Source organism: Manacus candei, unplaced genomic scaffold, assembly GCF_025592945.1.
Source record: "Manacus candei isolate 608988 ecotype Guabito, Panama unplaced genomic scaffold, ASM2559294v1 h1tg000037l, whole genome shotgun sequence".
In the NCBI taxonomy this organism is placed as follows: domain Eukaryota; kingdom Metazoa; phylum Chordata; class Aves; order Passeriformes; family Pipridae; genus Manacus; species Manacus candei.
In genome coordinates this window covers 9,657,752-9,678,175 of record NW_026138085.1, presented here as the reverse complement: position 1 = coordinate 9,678,175, position 20,424 = coordinate 9,657,752, and the positions used below count along the sequence as shown (strand labels likewise).

General features: G+C 44.6%; 2 protein-coding genes across 7 annotated transcripts in view; one reads left to right on the top strand and one right to left on the bottom strand.

Annotated features, from left to right (window-relative positions):
• Positions 1-17,098, bottom strand: part of SFXN1 (sideroflexin 1) — a 42,231-nt gene extending 25,133 nt beyond the window's left edge. The window contains exon 1 of the mRNA XM_051793606.1: positions 17,053-17,098. The gene's annotated coding sequence lies outside the window, so the exon portion shown is untranslated. The remainder of the gene's footprint in view (positions 1-17,052) is intronic.
• DRD1 (dopamine receptor D1) lies at positions 476-15,563 on the top strand. 6 transcript variants are annotated; one of them, XM_051793579.1, is made up of 3 exons: positions 476-5,094; positions 7,722-7,902; positions 10,884-15,563. In XM_051793579.1, exon 3 carries the CDS (start codon positions 12,428-12,430, stop codon positions 13,784-13,786), a length of 1,359 nt encoding a protein of 452 aa, XP_051649539.1. In that variant the 5' UTR covers positions 476-5,094; positions 7,722-7,902; positions 10,884-12,427; the 3' UTR covers positions 13,787-15,563. The 6 variants fall into 6 exon arrangements, with proteins under 6 accessions (XP_051649539.1, XP_051649543.1, XP_051649541.1 ...); XM_051793583.1 differs by lacking the exon at positions 476-5,094 and having other exon boundaries at positions 5,704-7,902; positions 10,884-11,698; positions 12,420-15,563; XM_051793581.1 differs by lacking the exon at positions 476-5,094 and having other exon boundaries at positions 5,704-7,902; positions 10,884-11,698; positions 11,808-15,563.
• Positions 17,099-20,424: the final 3,326 nt, after the last annotated feature.

Genomic DNA, 20,424 nt, shown 5'->3' with positions numbered 1-20,424 from the left:
CACTAGTGTCTTTAATTCTTTTTAATCTTGTCAGGCACATCCCGGTCTCCACGACCACTGACAGATCCAACACTGAATATATCTTTGGTGGTATCTGGCCATAACACTTGTTGCTAAAAACGTTGCAATGACTGAGCAGGAAAGATACCTTCTTCAGAAAATGGAAACAGCTGGATGTCGTGCACAGAAATAAATTAGTTGTCTGTGGGTATAACTGGTGTTGTGGTATATGGTTTACATTCTGAGGACTGATGTGTTCTGCCTCTAATAATTTTCTTATATGCCAAAGATACTAACTTGTTAATCTGCTTTAAAAGCACACCTGGGTTGTTTCTGCATTTTACAATTGAAATTCTGCTTGCAGACTTTCTAATGTAGATGTATGAATACCTAATTTCTTTCTCTGAGTTTGTACATGCAAAGCTGCATTCATTCCTCTAGTTAATAATTTGCTCTATACTCAGTGCAGATGGTTTTGAACAGCTACGTAACTTCTCTTTCACTAGACGAGTATTTTCTCCCATTGCTGAGAAACAAATCTGATATTTTGCCAGGAATCCTGAAAAGTTTTGAGATGGCTCTGAGCAGCCACCACCAATTGCTCATGAGCTACAAACTGCCAGGCAAATGGGTGAATTTGAGGAGTCACAAAAAATATCTGACCTCTGACTACATGTGTTTTTTCATCTGCAATAATTTTCACAGTATAATATTTTTGGCTGTATTAAAAAATGCAGAATCTAAGAGGATGTGCCAGCTCCCAGATTCACATGGGGGTTTTGGCCTGATCCTGTTTCTGTTCTACACTGAGGCCTGGTGTGGACTTGTTCTTCAAAAATCCTGGACCCCTCAAAAGTCTCCAACACAGCCAGTCTCATGTGATCAGTCAGTACCTCATGGGTGAACACAAGTGTGTGTTTTCTTACAGGTTCATGCAGAGTGTAGTGTCTTCCTTGTTAAATTACAGCCAAGTACTAATGGTACATACAGAAAACACGTGCCTAGAGAGTATGACTGGGTTAATCAAAGAAGCCCTACCTCAGCTCCTTTTGAAGCATTCCTTTCAGTTGCCTTATTTCCCAAGGAATATATTAATAAGATTCCTGCAAATCCCCAGATGTATTTATTGAACTAGGGATGAATTTAATTATCCGCCTGTTTCCACCTGGAAGAATTCCCAGACTATTACAGGGCAAATTCTTCTCTACAGTGACCAAAAAAGGAGGATTTCTATTCCTCTATAATTATTGCCTCATTTAAGAAATGAGTTTTACTGTATTTGCTTTTCTCAAGCTCTCCTGTATTCCTAAATGGTCATTAGTGTTTTTTGGTTTTCTCCATTTCAAATTGGCTCTGGGAATCAATAGAGAAAATGAAGAGCTGCTGCACATTGATTTTATGAACATAAATGTCCAGTAAGTGGCACTGCAGGACCAGGAATTCCAAACCCTGGATGATAAACAGTGCAGTCAGAGAGTAAAGGCAAGCGTGGGAGATGTCAAGACTTATCTGTTCCATGAAAAAAGTGGTTGTAGAGCAGGTGGGGAATGATGTGGTGTCACTCCTGAAGGTACAGTGCAAGGAACTGTGGTGTATTCAGCTGCTGGCTCTGGAATATGGTATCAGAAACTGGCCTTGGCACCAAGCTGGGCATTATCAGGGGCTTGCCAGAAGAAACCAGAAACATTTCTGGGAACTGTGCATTACCACTTGATGGGAAGTGCCTGTGAAGGCTTTGTGCTGGATTTTGCCATCAGGAGCAGAATGCTGGGCAAGGTGAACCACGTATATACAGCATTTCCTGTGGTCTCCTGACGTAATGTGCATTAATTTTATGTAGAAAATCCAAAGCCCAGATTGGAAAGGACGTCAGTACAGTCTGGGAGAGTTCAAGGATTATTTCTGTAAATGAACCAGAGATGCCTGTGAGGCTGTGCCAGTATATCAAAACCGTCACCCGGTTTTTTCATTCTCAGCAGATAAGGAGTAAACTCTTATCTTGGGAAATTTGATCAAACGGACAAGTAACACTACACTTTTTGGCAATATAAATTGTAATAAAACTCTTATATAAGCTGAGAGAGTGTTACTTACAAAATCACTTAAATGTTTTGGCTCCATCTGCAATATTTGAACTCAGCTCTAGGTTACTCATGCTATACTGTGCCAAGCTAAATTGATGCACACTCAATTTTCCTATTTCTCTAGATGCATAGTTATATTGGATAAGAATGGAAGAAAATGAAGATGAAAAGCCAATCTGCATTTAGAAGGGACATAAAACTATGTTTAAAGGGATAAACCAGCCTTTCAAGGGGATTAGGAAGCCATTTCCTCTATGATGTGGCTATTTTATAAATACCTCTTGTGGAAACGTCTGTGCCCTGAAGCATCTGTGCATCTGTGCCAGCTGCTGTTGGCAGCAAGACCCTTGACTAGGCTGAGGGATCTGGGAAGTCAATATGCACCTGTGGGGGCAAGAGGAGGTGCAGGAATATCCCATAGGGCACATGGAACAGCCACAGGATCTTAAAACTGCTCCAACCAGACTTGACAATTTTTTTCGTCATCATCTAGAGGCCAGATATTGCTGAATCCTTATACTTTCTGCTCCTGAGTTTTTCTAATGGCTTTATAAAATAGCAGTTAAAAATAGGAACTCTCAAATGTTTATTCCTGCAGGTACATAGGGTGGAACTTAGGATGCAGAAGCAGAAGACACACAAGATGTTGCTTGCAGCAACATGAGCAAACAGGTGCGAACAAGGCATGGCAGCACAACATATGACAAAACAAGACACCACAGGACAACTTGGAATAGCACACAGCATGTCACCACATGCAGCAGCACAAACAGCATGGAACAGCACTTGACACTGTGTCACGGCATGATAGGTATACCTGAAAGGTGATAGGAGTGCCTAGAGAGTGGTGAGAGATTCATAGCAGCATGAAATTCCTATAAAGGTATGGAAAATGTTTAGAAAACCACATGAAAGTCCTACAGAACTACAGGCAACTCCTGGAAAAACCATGGGAAATTCTTAGAAAGCAAAACTGAATTCCTAGAAAGCTGTGGGAGGACTCCAGGAAAACAAAATGTGAATTCTGAGAAAATTTGCTACAAATTCCCAGAAAGCTAGAGGGAATTTCCTATGAAGTAAGGAGGAATTGCTATAAAGCAATGGAGGAATCCTGGAAAGAAATGCACAGTTCTTAGAAAGCTGCTGCAAATTTCTAAAGAGCAGAAGGGAAATTCTGGAAGCAGAAAGGAATTGTTATAAATAGAACACGATTACTAAAAAGCATCAGGGAAATTTCTAGAAGGTCATTAGGGATTTCTTGAAAGCATGTGGAAATTCCTAGAAAGAGAATCTAAGTTCCTGGTAAGGGGAAAGAAACACTTGGAAAGCAGAGGGGAGGTTTCCTAGAAGGCAACATGAAATTTCCTGAAAGCTGGGCGGAGACTCCTTGAAAGCTGGAGGGTATATTCCCAGAGATCACTAGGAAAATCCTACAAAGGCATGTGAAATTCCTAAGAAGATAGAATCATAGAATCATTTAGGTTGGAAAAGACCTCTGTGATCAAGTCCAACTGTTCCCCCAGCACTCCCAAGGCCACCACTCATCCACATCCCCAAGATCCACATCTGTGTGTCTTTTAAATCCCTCCAGGGATGGTGACTCCACCACTGCCCTGGGCAGCCTGTTCCAGGACTTGACAACCCTTTGGGTGAAGAAATTTTTTCTAATATCTAATCTAAACCTCCCCTGGAGCAATTTGAGGCCATTGCTCCTCGTCCCAGTTGGGTCCCATCAGTCGCAGGCTCTGGTGGCTCTCTTGGCTCCCCTGAGGTTCCGCTGGTTGGTGAAACTCCCTGTGCACTGTGCTGGATTTTTCTGCTGATGACTGTGCTGGCACTGAGTGTGGAAAAATGCAAGAAAACAATGGAAAAATCCTGGATGAGCTGTCCATAGTTCCTAAAGACACAGGGGAAATTCTTAGAACAAAATGCTGAGAAAATCACAGGAGAAAATCACTGTAAAGAGCAGGGGGAAAAGTAAAACTAGAAAGTAAATAGGAACAGATCCTATAGCCTTTCCTGAAATGGAACTTGTATCTATAAGACACCCCTGATTTTAGTGTCTCCTAAATGGAGGGGACTGGTTTGGTGGACTGAGGAAGAGACACTGGATGCCTGTGCTGGTGAAGCTGAGCCCTGACTTGCAAAGCCCAGCCCCTGTGGCTTTGCAGGAAGGGAGCAGGGAGAACCGGCTGGCTTGGAAGGCCCCTGACCTTGGGACAGATGTTGACAAATGGATGGTGAAACTCAGGGAACATTTCCAGCCTGGGAAAGTACTTTCTGTTAGAGACTATGTCAACAACGGCTCTTTGCAACACAGGGCAAGGAAAAGCCAAGGGCATCGAGGCGGGATGCAGAGGGAGATGTTACCCATGTTGTGGGATGAAACAGTGCTGCCTAATGTGGTGGGACAGGCACGGAGGCTGGAACAGGATAACATATCCAGATGAGCTAGGGTGAAAGTGGATTTAGGATTATACTGTAGTTTGGAGTGATCCAGTTGGATCAGTGGGTTTTTCAAAAGTTTGAATGAAAGTTTGTCATGAGGAGTGGAGCAGCCCAGAGTTTAGACCTCAGGATGGATTCTTGTTTGGATTCTTGTCCCAGTGTTTCACTGAACTTGGTGAAATGTTTCTGATCGCCATCAAGCCCAGACTGTGTGACTTGACTTTGACAACCAGCATCTTGCCTTGGAGAACAGTTTAATTCCAGAACCTGAAGGTGGAACTGCGACAGTGCAACCACAGCAGGGTTGTCTGGGGAGCTGCAGATGGGAAAATGCTGCCTGAGACAGAGCTTCAGCAGTGGGACATTTGGAGTGTTCTGGTCATTGCTGAACTGCTGGTTGACCCTCTCTACCACAGCTGGACCTGCTGTGCTCCTTGGGCACCCTGGGGCTGCTCCCCATGCAGAGAGCCCTGGCTGGGCTCCTGTGGCTCCTTGCAGTGAAGGTCTGAAATGCTGCTGTCAGTCTTCACTATGAGCAAGAAGTGATGCTTCTCTTTTTTTGGTAAGTATTAGTTTAATTATCTTTAATTCAAGGATTTGTAGCAGTGACTACAAATCAGTGGCAAAGCTGTGAAGTCTGACCATACTGGATGTGTAATAATGTGAATTTAATAATCAGCTCTAGGGCAAACTGTTGCTCACTTGTTGTAGGTACCAAGGACACTCTTCATCATCACATGTCCTGCATTAGAAAACCACACAAATCTTCTATTAAACAGTTCTCCATCCAACAGTCAGGGGCTGGGCTGGAATATGGGTTAGGATCTATTTGATTCTGGCAGGCAACTCAGGAGTAAATCTGTAACACCAGCTTAGGAGAGAGTGCCACCTACCAAACCATCTGCTGAGAAAATTGTATTATCCACAGTCTCATCCACTGCTGCTAGAAATCACTGTCACAGTCATTGCTGAAGAGTTTTGCAGCTAATATATCTATTTGTATGCTTTTTATCCATCCCCTCAGAATTAATTATTCCTCAGATTAATATCATTCTAATGAATCATTCTGTATCACTGGCTTTATTTCATTTCTGAGATACTAATTAATATGTCAAAGCCATCTTTAACATGAAAATTGCTGTCATTTTTTTCCGTGACTTTCTTTTATTCATATATTCAATTTTTTTCTGAGGACCTAAAATGTCTGTCCAGTGTGGAGTGAAAGAAAAAATGAAAGCTATACACTATTTAAAAAAAAAAAAAGCATATGCAAATAAAGCCTAAATTGGGAAGGAACGGCTCAGTCTGTATTTTTGTGTTGATTTACTAGATTATGAGCCATTTCATATAGTAGGTCCTCAGCAATCAGCCCTGTAGGGTTTTTATATACATGGCTTAGAATACAAAATTCAGCAGTACATCCAGTGCCTACATTTGTCAGTGAAATGATCAGAAATTTTGAGATATTTTGTATTTGTTGATGTAGATTAGGTTTTGAAGAAAGGGTCTTGTTAGTTTGCTGTGGATTTCCTGGCACTGTTCTGCTGTGCCGCAGGGATGAGGCAGTCAGAGGAAGCATTTTTCTTTCCTTAGAGATCTCCTCTCCTCTCAGCTGTAATTTATTCTCATCATCCTCTGCAGTTTGGCTCTCTACCCACTCTGGAGGGAAGTGTTGGCAGGGCAGTAATCCCTCTCCTACCCCGTATCTCTGGCAAATGGAAATCCCAGAAAGAGAAGGGGGGAAATTTTAGGTTTCCCTGCTCAAGCAATTTCCAGGGTGATTTAAGATCCAATAATGGCCTTTGCATTGATGGAGCAGGTTGAGCTGCAAGAGGAAGGTCACTCCAAGTGTTTCTTGTGGGAAACTTTTCTTTCTCTGGTCCTGTGGGAGTGAGTGGGTGGAACTGGAAAAACCCCATAAAAAGTCACTGCATAAGCTCTGCCGATTAAATAACACAAGTATTGGCAGCATTGCACCAAGCTGAAATTACCCACAGCTCCTGGGGCTGGGGACTGTTCAGGTGACAGCTTCTGCTCGGATCCCTGGCTGCAGGTTTGGTACTTCTCTTTCTTTCCTGTCTTCCTCATCTCTCCAAAAAGAGCCATTTTGTTGTACAATCTGGGGGGTTACAGCTGAAACCCCCCAGCTCTGCTCTGGATTTGCAGGTGTAGAGAGAGATCAGTGGTGAGGGAGGGAAAGGGGACCAGAGCCTGAAGGGGCTCTGAGCAGGAAGGGGATGGCAGGTGAATACAGCTCCTTCCCCTTTACAAACAAGGAGTTTAGGAGTGGTTTTCCACCACTCCTAAAGCTTGTGTGTGACACGAGGCTGCTTTTTGAAAGGCTGCTGCTTGATTCCCACAGAGCAGAAATCCTTTCTGCAGGCTCCAAACTCTGTGGCCCAGGGATGGAGTTGGGCTCTCCTGGCTGGGATCAGGGCTGAGCTCCAAGAGTGTCCTGGGAGGGGAGATGCCAGGGGAGCAGCAGTGCCTGGTCCTGCCTCCTGAGCATCCTGCAGCCAGTGCATGAGCTCCAGATCCCAGGAAGCAGTAGCACTGCACAGCAAATCCTTCCCATTCATACCCTCCTGCATTACCCTCTGTGTCCAGCTTTGCCACTACTTGAATTAGTTGCCTCAAATGAGTCATTTAAATTCAGACTTTCATACATGGTGTTTCTGTCTGGGCTTTTTTCATTTTCCTTTTCCCTGTCAGTGTTCAGATTTCCTCACACACTTCACCAGTGACCTGATTGATACCTGGGGATGCTTCATGCACTGGTTGCCATTGGAAATAGCTCACAAGTCAACATCAAAAGGGCACTAATTTGCTTTTTGAGATCAGCCCTACTGAATCCCCCAGACATGGAGGGACATGCCTATAATCTACAGTCAAAAAAAAGTGCCCACACTCAATACTGAATATTTAGGCCTCTCTTTGTCAGTGTCTGGGGACTAGAAATCATTTCTCTCAATGATCCTTTCTCCCTGCTGATGGACCTTTATCATTCAAGACTTATCTTGAGATCCTTGGAGATGTTAATAATAGTTTTTACTTCTGCCATTCTTTGCTCTGTGCTTTTTTATTCACTACTCTAGTTTTCCCTGTAGAATGGCCAACATGATAATATCAATTTAAACAATGTGCTTCAGTGATCTTTAAAAGAGTTCATATATTTCTTTTCATTTCCAGGAACCCCTGATTTTCCTGAGAATGTTACATTGAGGCTGAAGTTATCTTGGCTTATTAGTATAACCAGCTATTTACAAACCTGACAGCTCTTTCAGACATTATTTCTGATAACATGCCTCAGCTGATTTTACGTTTAATAAATCCCATGCATGCAGACAAAAAAAAGCACCCTGAGAATGATGTAAGTACAATTTGTATCCATGTACTGATATATTTTGTAAATTCAGTTGCCTTTCTCCAGCTCTAGTGTGTGCACTATTTTTTAGGTTAAAGCATGTTTTATCTCTGAATCTCTGCCATGGGCTTTGTTGAACTCTGACTTGGTCTTCCAGTAGCTAATTACTGTTTGGATGAAGGTCATTCGGATCAAGGTGCTACTCAGTATTTATAAATATATTTTTAAATCTTCATACGGACCAAGTAGGACCTTCTCCAAACAAAGTCCCCTGGCAGGAGCAGGTGCCTCACAGGGTGGGAATAGAGACACAAAAGCTTTCCTTTGGTGGGCATGCTTTGATTCCAGCATCAGTCAGAAGTGATTGAAAAGCATTGACATAAAATTAAGCAGCTGTTTTATGTTGGTACCCAGGGAGAATTAAACAAGCTCTGTGCTTGTTTCTGAATTTCCAGGAAACACCTGCACCAACAGCTTGTTGCTGGAGTTTTAGGCAAGTCCAGACCTGGCTGAGAGCTGATCCTTCTTGCACTGGCTGAGGGCAGGTTGGTCAGAGAGCAGCAAAAGGAAAATTCACCTAACACTCGTGTAACTGGTTCCCAGAGTCATGTCAATTAGCTTCCTAATGCCACCACTAAATTTACTTAAATAATAATAGGGGTTTAATGGATTTCACTTTTGTTCCTCGCCTGGGTATGACTATTAAGTCTTGAAAGTTTTAAAAGCTTATAAATTAACTGAAATGACAAATGAGTACAGCAGGGTGCCCTGCATGAACTGCTGGTGTTTGAAACCACTGTAGCTGCTGAAGGGGCTTTCCTCCACTAGTGCAGTCAGGGCTGATCCAGACTTCTTGTTCATCCCTGAACTGGTCACACAGACTTAAAGAAGATGCAGGAAACTGGCTCTGGCTTCTGAAACTGATACTTGAATTGCCAAAAAAATAGGGCCTGTGAGAGTCTTACAGGCTTTAGTGGGTAGGAAGTTAAATTAATGTCGAATGAAACTTTGAACCCCTCACTCATCTGAGCAGCATTACATTCCTCCAGTGCTGAATTCAGCCTCTTCCCGAGGAAAGACCACTCCCTGGTAAAAAAGAACTAAAGAGTTCACTGAATGGAGCTGATAAGCAGATGCTTGAGAGCAAACTGGTCTCTCCTCTGCAATGTGTACCTCAGTGTTTCTCTGCAATATGCTTCGAAAATTCTGCTTTTTGTGTGCTCGGGAGTTGTGATTTCTCCTGGAATAATCCAGAGTCATTTTAGGAGAGCCTCTGGAATTTGTTGCAAATAAAATCAAATGTGCTTAGTGACTTCTGGGTTCCCCCCAGCAATGTTCCCCTCAGCCCAGGGTTTCTGTGGAAAAAAAAGAGTGTGCTACCTTTTTGGAATATACATATCATGCAGTAAGCCTCACCTGTGGTGCCTCAAGAAGGAGACAAAAGCAAAAAAATCTTGAAAATAGAAAGAGAAAACTCACAGTGACTTTCATTAGAGATCTCTATTACCAAACAGCACAGGATTCATTTTCTTGTCTATTTTCACCCTCCTCTGAGGATGAATGATGATTAAAGGACAGGATAATAAGCAGGAGGAGGGTGGGGGGAAATGAGAACTTGCTGAGAAGCAGTTAAAATTTATAAAAAAAGAAAGAGAAGGAGAAAGGAAAATAAGTGTTTCAGTTAACTAGTCAAGGTTAGCTTAGCACTGTGTCTGCTTTAACTGGCATTATGAAAAATGCCAGTTGGCACAAAAGCAACTTCACTAGTGCTGAGCCTCATGAAATTTATGTTGACAGCTTAGAGTATTTGTTCTTCTAGGAGGTTTCTTAACCTCTCTGTGATGTCTTTTTTATTTATTTTCTGATTGTTGGGGGGTAAGATTCCTATGCAAAGGCTGCAAATCAGCATGTTCATCTTTCACTGCCTGTTGCAGCCAAGGTAAGCAAGAAAAAACCCTTGTGGAAAACGAAGGGGTTCGAAGAATAACCGTTCTGGGTTTGGTGCTTACTGCTGAACGGGGAGGATTTTTGCAAAGGAGAAAAATGGTTTTGAAGAGAGCGGCAGGTCCCAGTGCCGCTGGGTTCACCTCGGGGGTGCCCGTTTGGGGCTCCGGCGACTCCGCAGTGTTTGTCCCCTCTTTTTGCCCTCGCCTGAACCCGCACGAGTCAGTGGGGATGCGGCTCCTCGGAAGCCACACGCCCCGGGAGCCTGGGCTGTGGATTTTCCCCGCTCCCTCCCTGCCTGCCCGCGGGACAGCGATGCCCGCAGGATAACGACGGGGGAACGCAGGGAGGACGCGGAGGGGGGCGCGGGGCGGACGCGTCTCGTCCCGTCCCCTCGGTGCCGCCGCTGCCCCGGCGGGGCTGGCTGCCGGCCCCCGTCCGTGCCCACCCTCGGCCGCCCAGGAGAGGGAGCCCGGCGGCCGCGGCTGCGCCGGGAGCCGCGGGGCTGCGCCAGGCGGGGGGCGGCGCGCAGGGAGCGCGGCCCCGGCGGAGCCCCCAGCCCCGGCCTCCCGCCGCCCCTGCCCCGCCGCGCCGGGAGCGGCTCCCGGCCGCCCCTCCCGAGCCCGCCCCGAGGGGAACGCTGCTCCCCCGGGTCGGGGCAGCCGCGGTGCCTCGTCCCGCGGCCCCCCCCCCCCGAGCATCGCCCGTCGCGGGGGCGCGGTGCCGGTACTCACTGTCCGCATCAGTTCACTGAACCGGCTCGCAGCGCCGGGGCATCGCGCAGAGCCCCGGGCGTCCCGCAGCTCGGCGGGGCTCGGGACCGGGCAAAGTAATCCCGTCTGCGCTAAACTCCAGGAGAGCCGCTCCCGGAGCCCGGCTTTGCCTCTCGTCCCGGCTGCCCGGGACGTTTTTCCCCAGGAAGGCAGGAAAAGCTGCCCAGAAGAAGCTGCGCCCAACCGAAGATGTTAGAGGAGGCGAAGGGGGGTGGCTTTTTGCCCGCTGCGTGCCTCCATGCCTGTCATTCCCTTGTCTTAATCCTTTAGGAAGGAGTCGCCAGGCAGACAGAGCGTTCCTGGAGGGGCGATGCTGCCGAGCCCTGCCCCGGGCAGAAGGAAGCCGGGAGATGCGTGGCCCGGGGCGGGCTGCGGGAGAGAATGAGGAGCTGCCTCCGCCTGCGCCTTTCCGAGAGGGAAAAAGCATGGTAAGAGCTGGACCCGATCCCTGGAGCGCAGCCCCGCTGAGCAGGAGGTGGGATTATTCCGGAGTAGTTATGGAGAGCTATAACCTGGCAGTGGAGTGTTAAAGCGACTTGTCCCTGCTGGAAGAGGAACCCGCTGAGGGCACCGCCGGCGTTGTGGCCGAGGGAAGGTCACTCACGTCCTTCTCCTCCTCTCACCCTTCTTTCTGCATCCAGCGAACGGCAGTAGAAAGAACTGGTAGTCGGCTCTTGCCAGCGTTGGGAAAATACCGTGCCTTTTGCCTGGGATGATTTGCCCTGATGTGCCACTTCCACGGGATGTACAAAGTGCGACTGGAACTGATCTGGCCAACAAAGTTTGCAGAGTGATCAGCAGGGGCCGTGGGATGGAGGGAGCTGGGCACGCACCAGCAGGGTCCGTCACACACGGTCTGACAGCACAGACCTGCTGCTCCCTTGAAAACTAACTCCTTGATGGTCCAACTCTTACTTTTCCCCTGCCAATTTGCACTTTCAGGGAAACCCCCCCCCCACCCCCCCCATGCAATGCAGTGTTCCTGTGCTGGTTTTGTATATAAAATTTGCTATGCAATTACAAAACTAAAAGAGGAGGAGAGACGGCCCTGCATCCCAGAGCAAACAGAGAATCAGAGGTGAAAGGTAGGAGCCAGCATTTCTTGTTTAAATGAAACTAAATAACCTGAGCTACTTCTTACTGAAAATCTTTAAAACACACCTACTGTATGTTTATGTGTTTTGTCTTGGAAAGGTAAAAGAGTTTGAAACAATGTGAAGATTTCCTTTCTGACACTGCCAAGAAACAGAGAACTGATGCATTTTGTAACAGGAACGTACTGAGGAGAAAGGATGGAGTGTTTCATCAGCGAGACATTTAGGGAACTAGTGAAAAGGCACTTTGTATAATACGCTTCAGTAAATATGAAGGGCTAGTGCAATGGACACTGGAAACACTCGATCAATAGTCTATTTAAGTGGGAATATATGCAAGCATGGAAAAGTGATTGCTTTCCTGTCTATGGGGTGTGTTTGGAGAGGACAGCAGCAGAACATTTGCAGGTGAGCTGTCTGAGTTAAGCTACTTCATGCTGGGGTGGTGCAGTGTGTTTCTGAAGGGATTGCTAAAAAACCCAGTCTGTAGGGTGGACTGTGTTTATGCATTTTCAGTTCCTGCTCGCAGAGCTTTCAGGATGTTTTTCAGGATAATTCAGATTGGGTGAGGTCCATCTGGGGGTGAAGGGACTGTAAGAAAGGACCTTTGGTCTGTTTGGTGATGAGTAATTAATGGACGTCTGATGTCTTTGATCTCTGCAAGGCGAGGGGCTGATGTCGTCATGAAAATCATGATATGATTTTCCCTCAGGAGAAACTATGACTTGGAACGACACCAGTATGGACGGGGAAGGGTTGCTGGCGGAAAGGGACTCCTCTTCCTTTCGGATCCTCACAGGCTGCTTCCTCTCGCTACTGATCCTCTCCACGCTGCTGGGAAACACGCTGGTCTGTGCAGCTGTCATTAGGTTTCGCCACCTCAGGTCCAAGGTGACCAACTTCTTTGTCATCTCCTTGGCTGTGTCAGATCTCTTAGTGGCAGTTTTGGTCATGCCTTGGAAAGCTGTGGCTGAGATTGCCGGTTTCTGGCCTTTTGGTTCATTTTGTAACATCTGGGTAGCCTTTGATATTATGTGCTCAACAGCCTCCATCTTAAATCTCTGTGTCATTAGTGTGGACAGATACTGGGCCATCTCCAGCCCATTTAGGTATGAGAGGAAAATGACCCCCAAGGCAGCCTTCATCATGATCAGCGTGGCGTGGACTTTGTCCGTGTTGATTTCCTTCATCCCCGTGCAGCTGAACTGGCACAAGGCTACAACCACAAGCTTTTTGGACTTAAATGCCAGCTTACAAGGTGTAAGCATGGACAACTGTGATTCTAGCCTAAACAGGATGTATGCCATCTCCTCTTCTCTAATTAGTTTCTATATACCTGTGGCCATCATGATAGTGACTTACACGAGGATATACCGGATTGCTCAGAAGCAAATACGACGCATCTCAGCTCTGGAGAGAGCAGCAGTGCACGCAAAGAACTGCCAGAACACGAGCGGCAACAGGAGCAGTATGGACTGCCAGCAGCCAGAGAGCAACTTCAAAATGTCCTTCAAGAGGGAAACAAAGGTTTTAAAGACTCTGTCAGTGATCATGGGGGTGTTTGTGTGCTGCTGGTTGCCATTTTTTGTATTGAACTGCATGATTCCCTTCTGCGAGCCTACCCAGACATCCAAGGGAGCAGAGGCTTTCTGCATTAATTCCACCACCTTCGATGTTTTTATATGGTTTGGATGGGCAAATTCTTCCCTCAACCCCATCATTTATGCCTTTAATGCTGACTTCCGCAAGGCATTTTCGACCCTGCTGGGCTGCTACAGGCTCTGCCCAATGTCTGGCAATGCCATAGAGACTGTGAGCATTAACAACAATGGGGCAGTAGTTTTTTCAAGCCAACACGAGCCCAAAGGGTCCAGCCCCAAGGAGTCTAATCTGGTTTATCTGATTCCACATTCAATTATCTGTCCAGAAGAAGAACCTCTCAAAAAGGAAGAAGAGGGTGAACTATCTAAGACCTTGGAGAAAATGTCTCCAGCACTGTCGGGTATCTTGGATTACGAAGCTGATGTTTCTTTGGAAAAGATCAATCCCATTACACAAAATGGGCAGCATAAAACCTGAACAGTAAGGTTTACTAAGCAAGACCCAACGGTGTATATTGTAATAATCTTTTGGGGAAAAATACAAGATTTTTTTGGTAAGAAACTAAGCTCTAGGGACAAAAATACACATTTACACCAAGCCCAGAATTAATTTTCCTGGCATTCAAAGCAAATTTAACATTTTAAACAATAAACACAAAAAGATACTGGAAATTTGTTTTAAAAAAAGATGTTAAACTGTACTGTTCATACTGAGGAAAATACACAAATTTAGATACAGTGCAGTGACAAAGAAAATATTGCTTCTCTACACAGAGAAACCAATTTTCAGCTTAAAGTGAGGCAAAAGATAAATGTTGAGTATTTAAAGATTAATGTTTACTAGAAGTAAAAAGATTGCTGTGTCTTGTGATAGTGGGTGTTAACAGGTCCTAATTAAAGACTGAGAGATTGTAAAGGTAGGTAGATGCCTTCTTAAAATTATTTCTGAAAAATAATTGAGCCTTATAATGAGAATGGTTATTTTTAAAGCTTTGGGAGGTAATATGTTGATACTGGTTTTATTTATTTATTGTTTTAAATTGATATTTTTCATATGTTATAACAGATCTAGCTTTATTTATGTTATTTAAGATGTCTAAATAATGGGATATTTTTGGAGTGTCATAACTGCATTTTGACCAGTCAACCAGTCAGCACTTTATTACAAACTCGGATAGTCTGGAGAGCTGGTGAGGGGAATAGAGGAATGTTAAGAAGCTCAGCAAGAAATGAAGGAATCAACTAAACCGATGCTGTGTGGAGTTCGTTTGCTTGTGGGCTTTTTTTATTTTTAAGTGGGATTTCTTTCAAAAGATAGGACCAGCGTTGACTGAGTTGTGAATTCTCTTCCCTTATAGAAATAAAAGAAATTGCTGCTATTTATTTTTAAAAAGTTTCATGTTACAAAGACTTTGCTAGAATGTCAAGTTTGTGGATCTGTAAATACCTTAAATATGACTACAACCTTAAGAAGAATCCAATTTGGGAAGGAGAGCGTCTTAGGTAACAATTCTTAGTATATAATGTTTTGTATTTATGTAAGATAAACAGCTTTCTCAGACTTTTCTTATTTCAAGTCTTGGATATCTTTTCTGAACAAACACAATGGGTTATAATGGTAGTAAAGATGCCAAACGTCGTTATCACTGGTGTTACTGCAGGACCACCCGGGTCATTCTGTCTGTCTGCTGCTCTATCACAGTCAGAACTAAAACGTGAGGTACCTGGTGCTTTACTTTGGGAACCGGGAGGACATTACATTTTAGTAATTGCCGTGTCAATAGTCCATTCAATAAGGAATAGTGCCTCATTACCATTTTGGATTAAGACATTTCGAAATATGGATGGAACTGCAGCCCCCACCTCAAAATCCTCCTGTGAACTCCAAAAAAGTTTGCCAATGTTTAATTAAAAAACCCTGCTACTTCTCCATTGTCCTTCCCTGCTGCTTCCCTTTGTAATGCCAAAAGCAATCGGTGAGCATTAGCAACAGGAACATTGGGTGTTAATAGTCAGCAGCGTTCAAAGAAATCGATTTCTTTTCTGAATGAGAGAAAATACCCCTTGGAGCAACTTTTTCATAACATATATCAAAAAAATGTGTTGTCAGGAAAAGAGAACTGAGAGGAAAAAAAATTTAACAAACTATATACATCCTGCATCAGGTCTGTGTATTTATGTATTGTGAATGTTTTCATAATTTTATTGCCTGTATGCTGCTTTCATACATATAATAAAATTATTTTGTGAACAGAAGGTCAAATAAAACAATCTACATTGCATTTATTAAATTCATGCTGTTTTTTGGCAGTTGTATTGATCATGTTAAAGGGAAGGACAGTTCATTTTTTCCCCATTTGCCTTTAATTGGCATCACATCCATAAGGCCAATGGGAATTTCTATTAGAAGCAGGGGAAACCTCCCTACTGGAGACCTCTGAGCCCTTGCTGTAAACTAGGATTTGAAAGCAGTAAAAGAAGCTTGGAAACAACCACTCACTTTAGATGTGTAAAGCTCGACCTGCTGGTGACTCTTATTTCAAAGGTATTTTTTGCCTTGGTGTAACAGCATAATGAACTTGGTTTATAGAATGCTTTTATTATTGGCTTTTTCCTTTCTTCCCCCCCCCCCCCACTTTTTTTCCCCCAAGCTGTGGAGTCTTTCTCAAAGCCTGATACAACCCCACTACTAGTTTCTGTTCTTTGGAGCAAAATGAATAATTTCACGAGTGATGTGATGGTGGGTGCAGGAGGTGTCCTCCTGTTCCTGGCAGCCCTGTACTTTTTTTTTGCCTCTGTCAGCAGATTCATTTTGAATTGAAGAAACAAACCTATGTTGTCACTTCTGCCTTGAGCATTTACAGCAGAACCCGTCCAGCATCTGGGACTGGAGCTGGTGCAGGAGCTGCTGGGATGTCCAGCTCCCCCTCCCTGGGTGCTCCTGGGGGTCAATGAAGCAGCAGGTCTGAGGCAGACAGGGCATCGTGGCTGCCTCCAACCTGTCTTAGCTCCTTCAGTAAAATTCCCCTGCATGTTGTAATGCCAGATTTTTTTTTTCTGGGTACCTTTGAGGAATTACTTTACTTCTTAAAAAGTACATAGGCCAAAAATAAAGTTCTGTGTTTCTTACTTATTCTCAAATCTCCCAGCAGTCTGATACAATAGCAAAATACAGAGTATGATTTAAGGGTGTCATGTAAAGCAAGAGGCTGATTTTGCATTAGTTTGTAGGGAGTGATTTGTATTCTGAAACAAATAGTTGCTCTGCTGCAACCAGGAGCCATCCCAGGACCTCCCTCCTTGCAGATGGAACTGAGTTTCAGGGGGCTCCGTGAAGGTTGGTGAAGTGCTGCTGCTGTTGCTGCTGGAGTGATGGGCACCCTGTGAGAAGCAGGGCAGGGGAGGCACTTGGATGAGTTTAGTTTATTGTTTTCTCTCTCATTCTGTTTAAACTAATTTTGGCTTCTGACTCCTTTTCCTTATATACCTTTCAAAACACCACGAATTGGCCTTGATCTTCATTTACCAATGTACCTCATTTACCCCTTTTTTCCAGCCTTCCCAGTGGGTTTCTCTACCTGTCCTCTCTGCTTTTCCTTCCACCACCGCCAGAGCCTTTCTGTTTGTTTGGCTTTTCTTTGCCACAGTAATGCTTTGCTTGGAAGAAAGTCCAAATCAAAATCCTTCCCCCCAGCACGGCCGAGAGTCCCCTTCCCACAGCCTGCACTCAGAAATGCCTCTTACCTGTTGCAGAGCCCGGAGAGCAGTGTCAGGAGTGACTAGAAGGAACAACAGCATGTACCTGCCAACTGCTGCTCTATTTATGTACTCAGTTAATTGCTCAGAAGCTGTATTACCTGCTCTGTGCCTGCTCCCCAGCTGCTCAAAACCAGTGGTCTGCCCTTTTCTCCCTGCCGTGTTGCCCCCAGCAGTATTTTCCTCTGCAGAGTGAACCTTGCCGTGTCCCTTTCTGCAGATAACCTGGGCAACCTTTTTTCCTGCATTGCTTCCTCGTGACTGAAGGTATTTTTCTGTTTGTGGATGGAAGAGGTTAATAATTCACCTGATGGCCTTGATGAAGGAGCTGTTTGCAACGAATGAACTGTAATCACTAGATTAAATCTGAATACATTTCTCCCTTCCCTGTCAAGCATTTTATGCTGATTTGATTTTCTAACGTGACAAAGCATGCAAAAGATAGAGGATGAAGGATGCCTTTGCTGAGGTATAGTTTTAATGACAGTTATTGAGAGCCAGTCATGGATTTTTTTCAAATCAATAGTTTTCAGAAGCACCCAAATCTGATTGAAATCTCCAAAGCCTGCTATGCTAAGTATCTTGAAAGGCAGATTATGCCATTAATTATTTTGGTTTTTAATATAGTGATGGCAAACACACTGAACTCCTGCACACGAGTGAAGCAAAGACATGGCTGCGGGATAAAAGCAAATAGAATATAAAGTTATCAATCCTGACATCCAGGAAAAAAACCCATCGGTGAAGGTCTGGATTCCCACCCCCTTGACAGGGATGTAAGGCAGGGAAACCACACCAAAACTCTGCCCAGGATGAGCAAGGAGCCAGAGCAGGGTCTCAGTGCTGGGGTCCACTCTGCAGTGCCCATCCATTCCCATTCCTAAACCAACACAATAAAAAACCCACTTTACACACCATGGACTGCAATCAATAGAACATTCAATATTTCCATCACTTCCTTTTTCAGAATGACTGGTGATTCCTCTCCACCTCTATTTGCTGGCTGGGCTCAAAATTAAATGTAGGAAAGAGTCACCAGTAAAAGCCTCTGAGGTTTATAGTGTAGCCAGAGGAATGCATAGGATGGCTGGGGAGAAAATGTACTTTTGTTTAAAATGGAAGAGCTTTGGTGCTATTTTATTTTATATTGTGATTTTATTTTACCACTTTTCTTTGCTCAGAAAAGACAGAAAATCATTCCTGAATGCAACTTTCCTTTGTGCCTTATGTAATATTTTAAAACTATGAGCACCTGTAGATAACGAAGGCCAGCTCACTTGTTAAGGTCTGCCCTAGGTGTTCCAGAAATGATGCCCAGGGAATATCGTGGAGAAACCTGGAGCCACTGAACTGAGGGGGAGGGTAACATTAGGAAGGAGGACCTTCTTCTCTGAGAAGCTGTTTTTGACCTCTGAAGTGAGGATTTCCCTTCCTTGGGCTGAATGTCTCAGTTTACTATGAGGGAAGTCCCTTATATTGCAACCTCATGTAATGTTTCTTCTTTTTTTAGAGGCAAGTCGATGTTTAGTTGTATCCATAACTCAAGTGCACTAAACAGCCTGTAATTGTTTCCATAGTTAAATTAATTAAAATGCCTGTTATGTTTTCACTCCTTAAGGAAAATAAAAGAACAAGATGTAATGCTGCAGAGTAGTTTCTCAGTCTCAAAGTTCCCTCTCAGGTACCTGTGAGCTACAGTCTGCACTGAGGTGTGGGCACAGCTTGGTTTGTCACTGTATATACAGTGCATGGAAAAACTGTACAGGAAAAAGATACAAATTAATAGGTCTCATGGTCACCACAGACAGATCTGGGAATATTCACAGTGCTCAGACTGACTTACTGTGGTTTCCGTGCCTGTTGTTCAAGTCAGCATCCAGTGATGAATGCACGATCTTTTACTTGGCATGGCAGGGAGGCCACAGTTCCTGTTTGTTCCTGCAGGCACAGGGTGTAATGCCGTTTCACAGTTTAATTCCAGCTTGTTTCAATCTATCACATCTGTCTCAGTGGGAAGCTGAGATGGGAGGAACATCCACGAGGAGGTTTAAACGTTGCTTTCATGGAGTCGTTATCTTTTGTCAATCCTGGAGGAGCCATCGCTCCTGTTATCACAGAGATCCTGGGCATGTGAGATCTGGAGATCCTGTGTTTGGTTTGCTGTGTAATACCCCCTCACTCATCTCCATCACAGCCATCAGGTTGGGCCCCTTACTTTTTACATGGGTAAATACTGATGGGACAAGGGGAACAGTTTTAAACTAAAAGAGAAGAGATTTATATTAGATGTTAGGAAGAAGTTCTTTCCTCAAAGGGTGGTGAGGCCCTGGAACAGGTTGCCCAGAGAAGTTGTGGCTGCCCCATTCCTGAAAGTGTTCAAGGCCAGCTTGGATGGAGCTCTGAGCAACCTGCTCGGGTGGAAGGTGTCCCTGCCCACAGCAGGGGGATGGAATGAGATGATCTTTAAGGTACTTTCCAACTCAAGCCATTCTGTGATTCTGTGATGTACTGGCATCCCAAACAGCTTCTGCTTCCTCTGTTCCTTACTAAAATCATCCTCTCCCATAAAAAAGGAAAAAAGAGTTGCCTGTGGCAGTCCCTCAACACCGAATTTCTGGGGACAAGGTCAGCTAATCCTGAATGCTCCATTTTGAGTAGACATTCCACCCACATAGCTGGTACATGATGACTGACAGTGTGGGTGCTACCAAAGCAACTGCTCTGTGGTGCCTCCTGTCAGTGGAGTTCCAGGGACGACAACCCTGAAATCATTTCTGTGAGCTTCTGCTGAATTAACAAGGCTGCCTTGGTGCTGCTTGTGTGGGCAAAGATATTTGGAAAAACATGGTGATTTCAGGAGATTAATGTTACTGATCCAACCCCATAGACTCTACAGCTGGACGTGGAGCCCTTGGGATGTCCAACAAGTGCTGCCTCACTCAGCACAGTAACCTGATGGAGGGGTCACCCACAGCCCCAGTGCCCCAAAGGCTGCCCAAACTCCCATCCTGTTATTTCCCTGTCTGCAGCTCAGGAGCTACGTGCTGGAATTTCCATGGAAGCCTTGATTTTATTCATTCTGCAGCCAAAATTAGGCCAGCAGTGCTGCCAAGAGGCACACTTTTTTGGTTTGATACATGGAGAATGCATTTTTAATGCTCTAAGTGCTGTTCTCTGCCACTGGACTCCCATGTGATGCAGAGCTGCAGTCAGAGCCCTGCAGTAAAACAACATTTGCTTCCAAGCAGGATGGAGAAAAATACAAGAAATAATATTTTTTCATTAAAACTGGAAAATATTACTTTTAGCTGGCTGGCTCCTGACCCATCTCAAATCTCAGCTGCCAAGTAGTAATTCTGT

Coding starts and splice junctions, on each gene's coding strand:
- DRD1 (XM_051793579.1), top strand. CDS start 12,428: ATGACTTGGAACGACACCAGTATGGACGGGGAAGGGTTGCTGGCGGAA.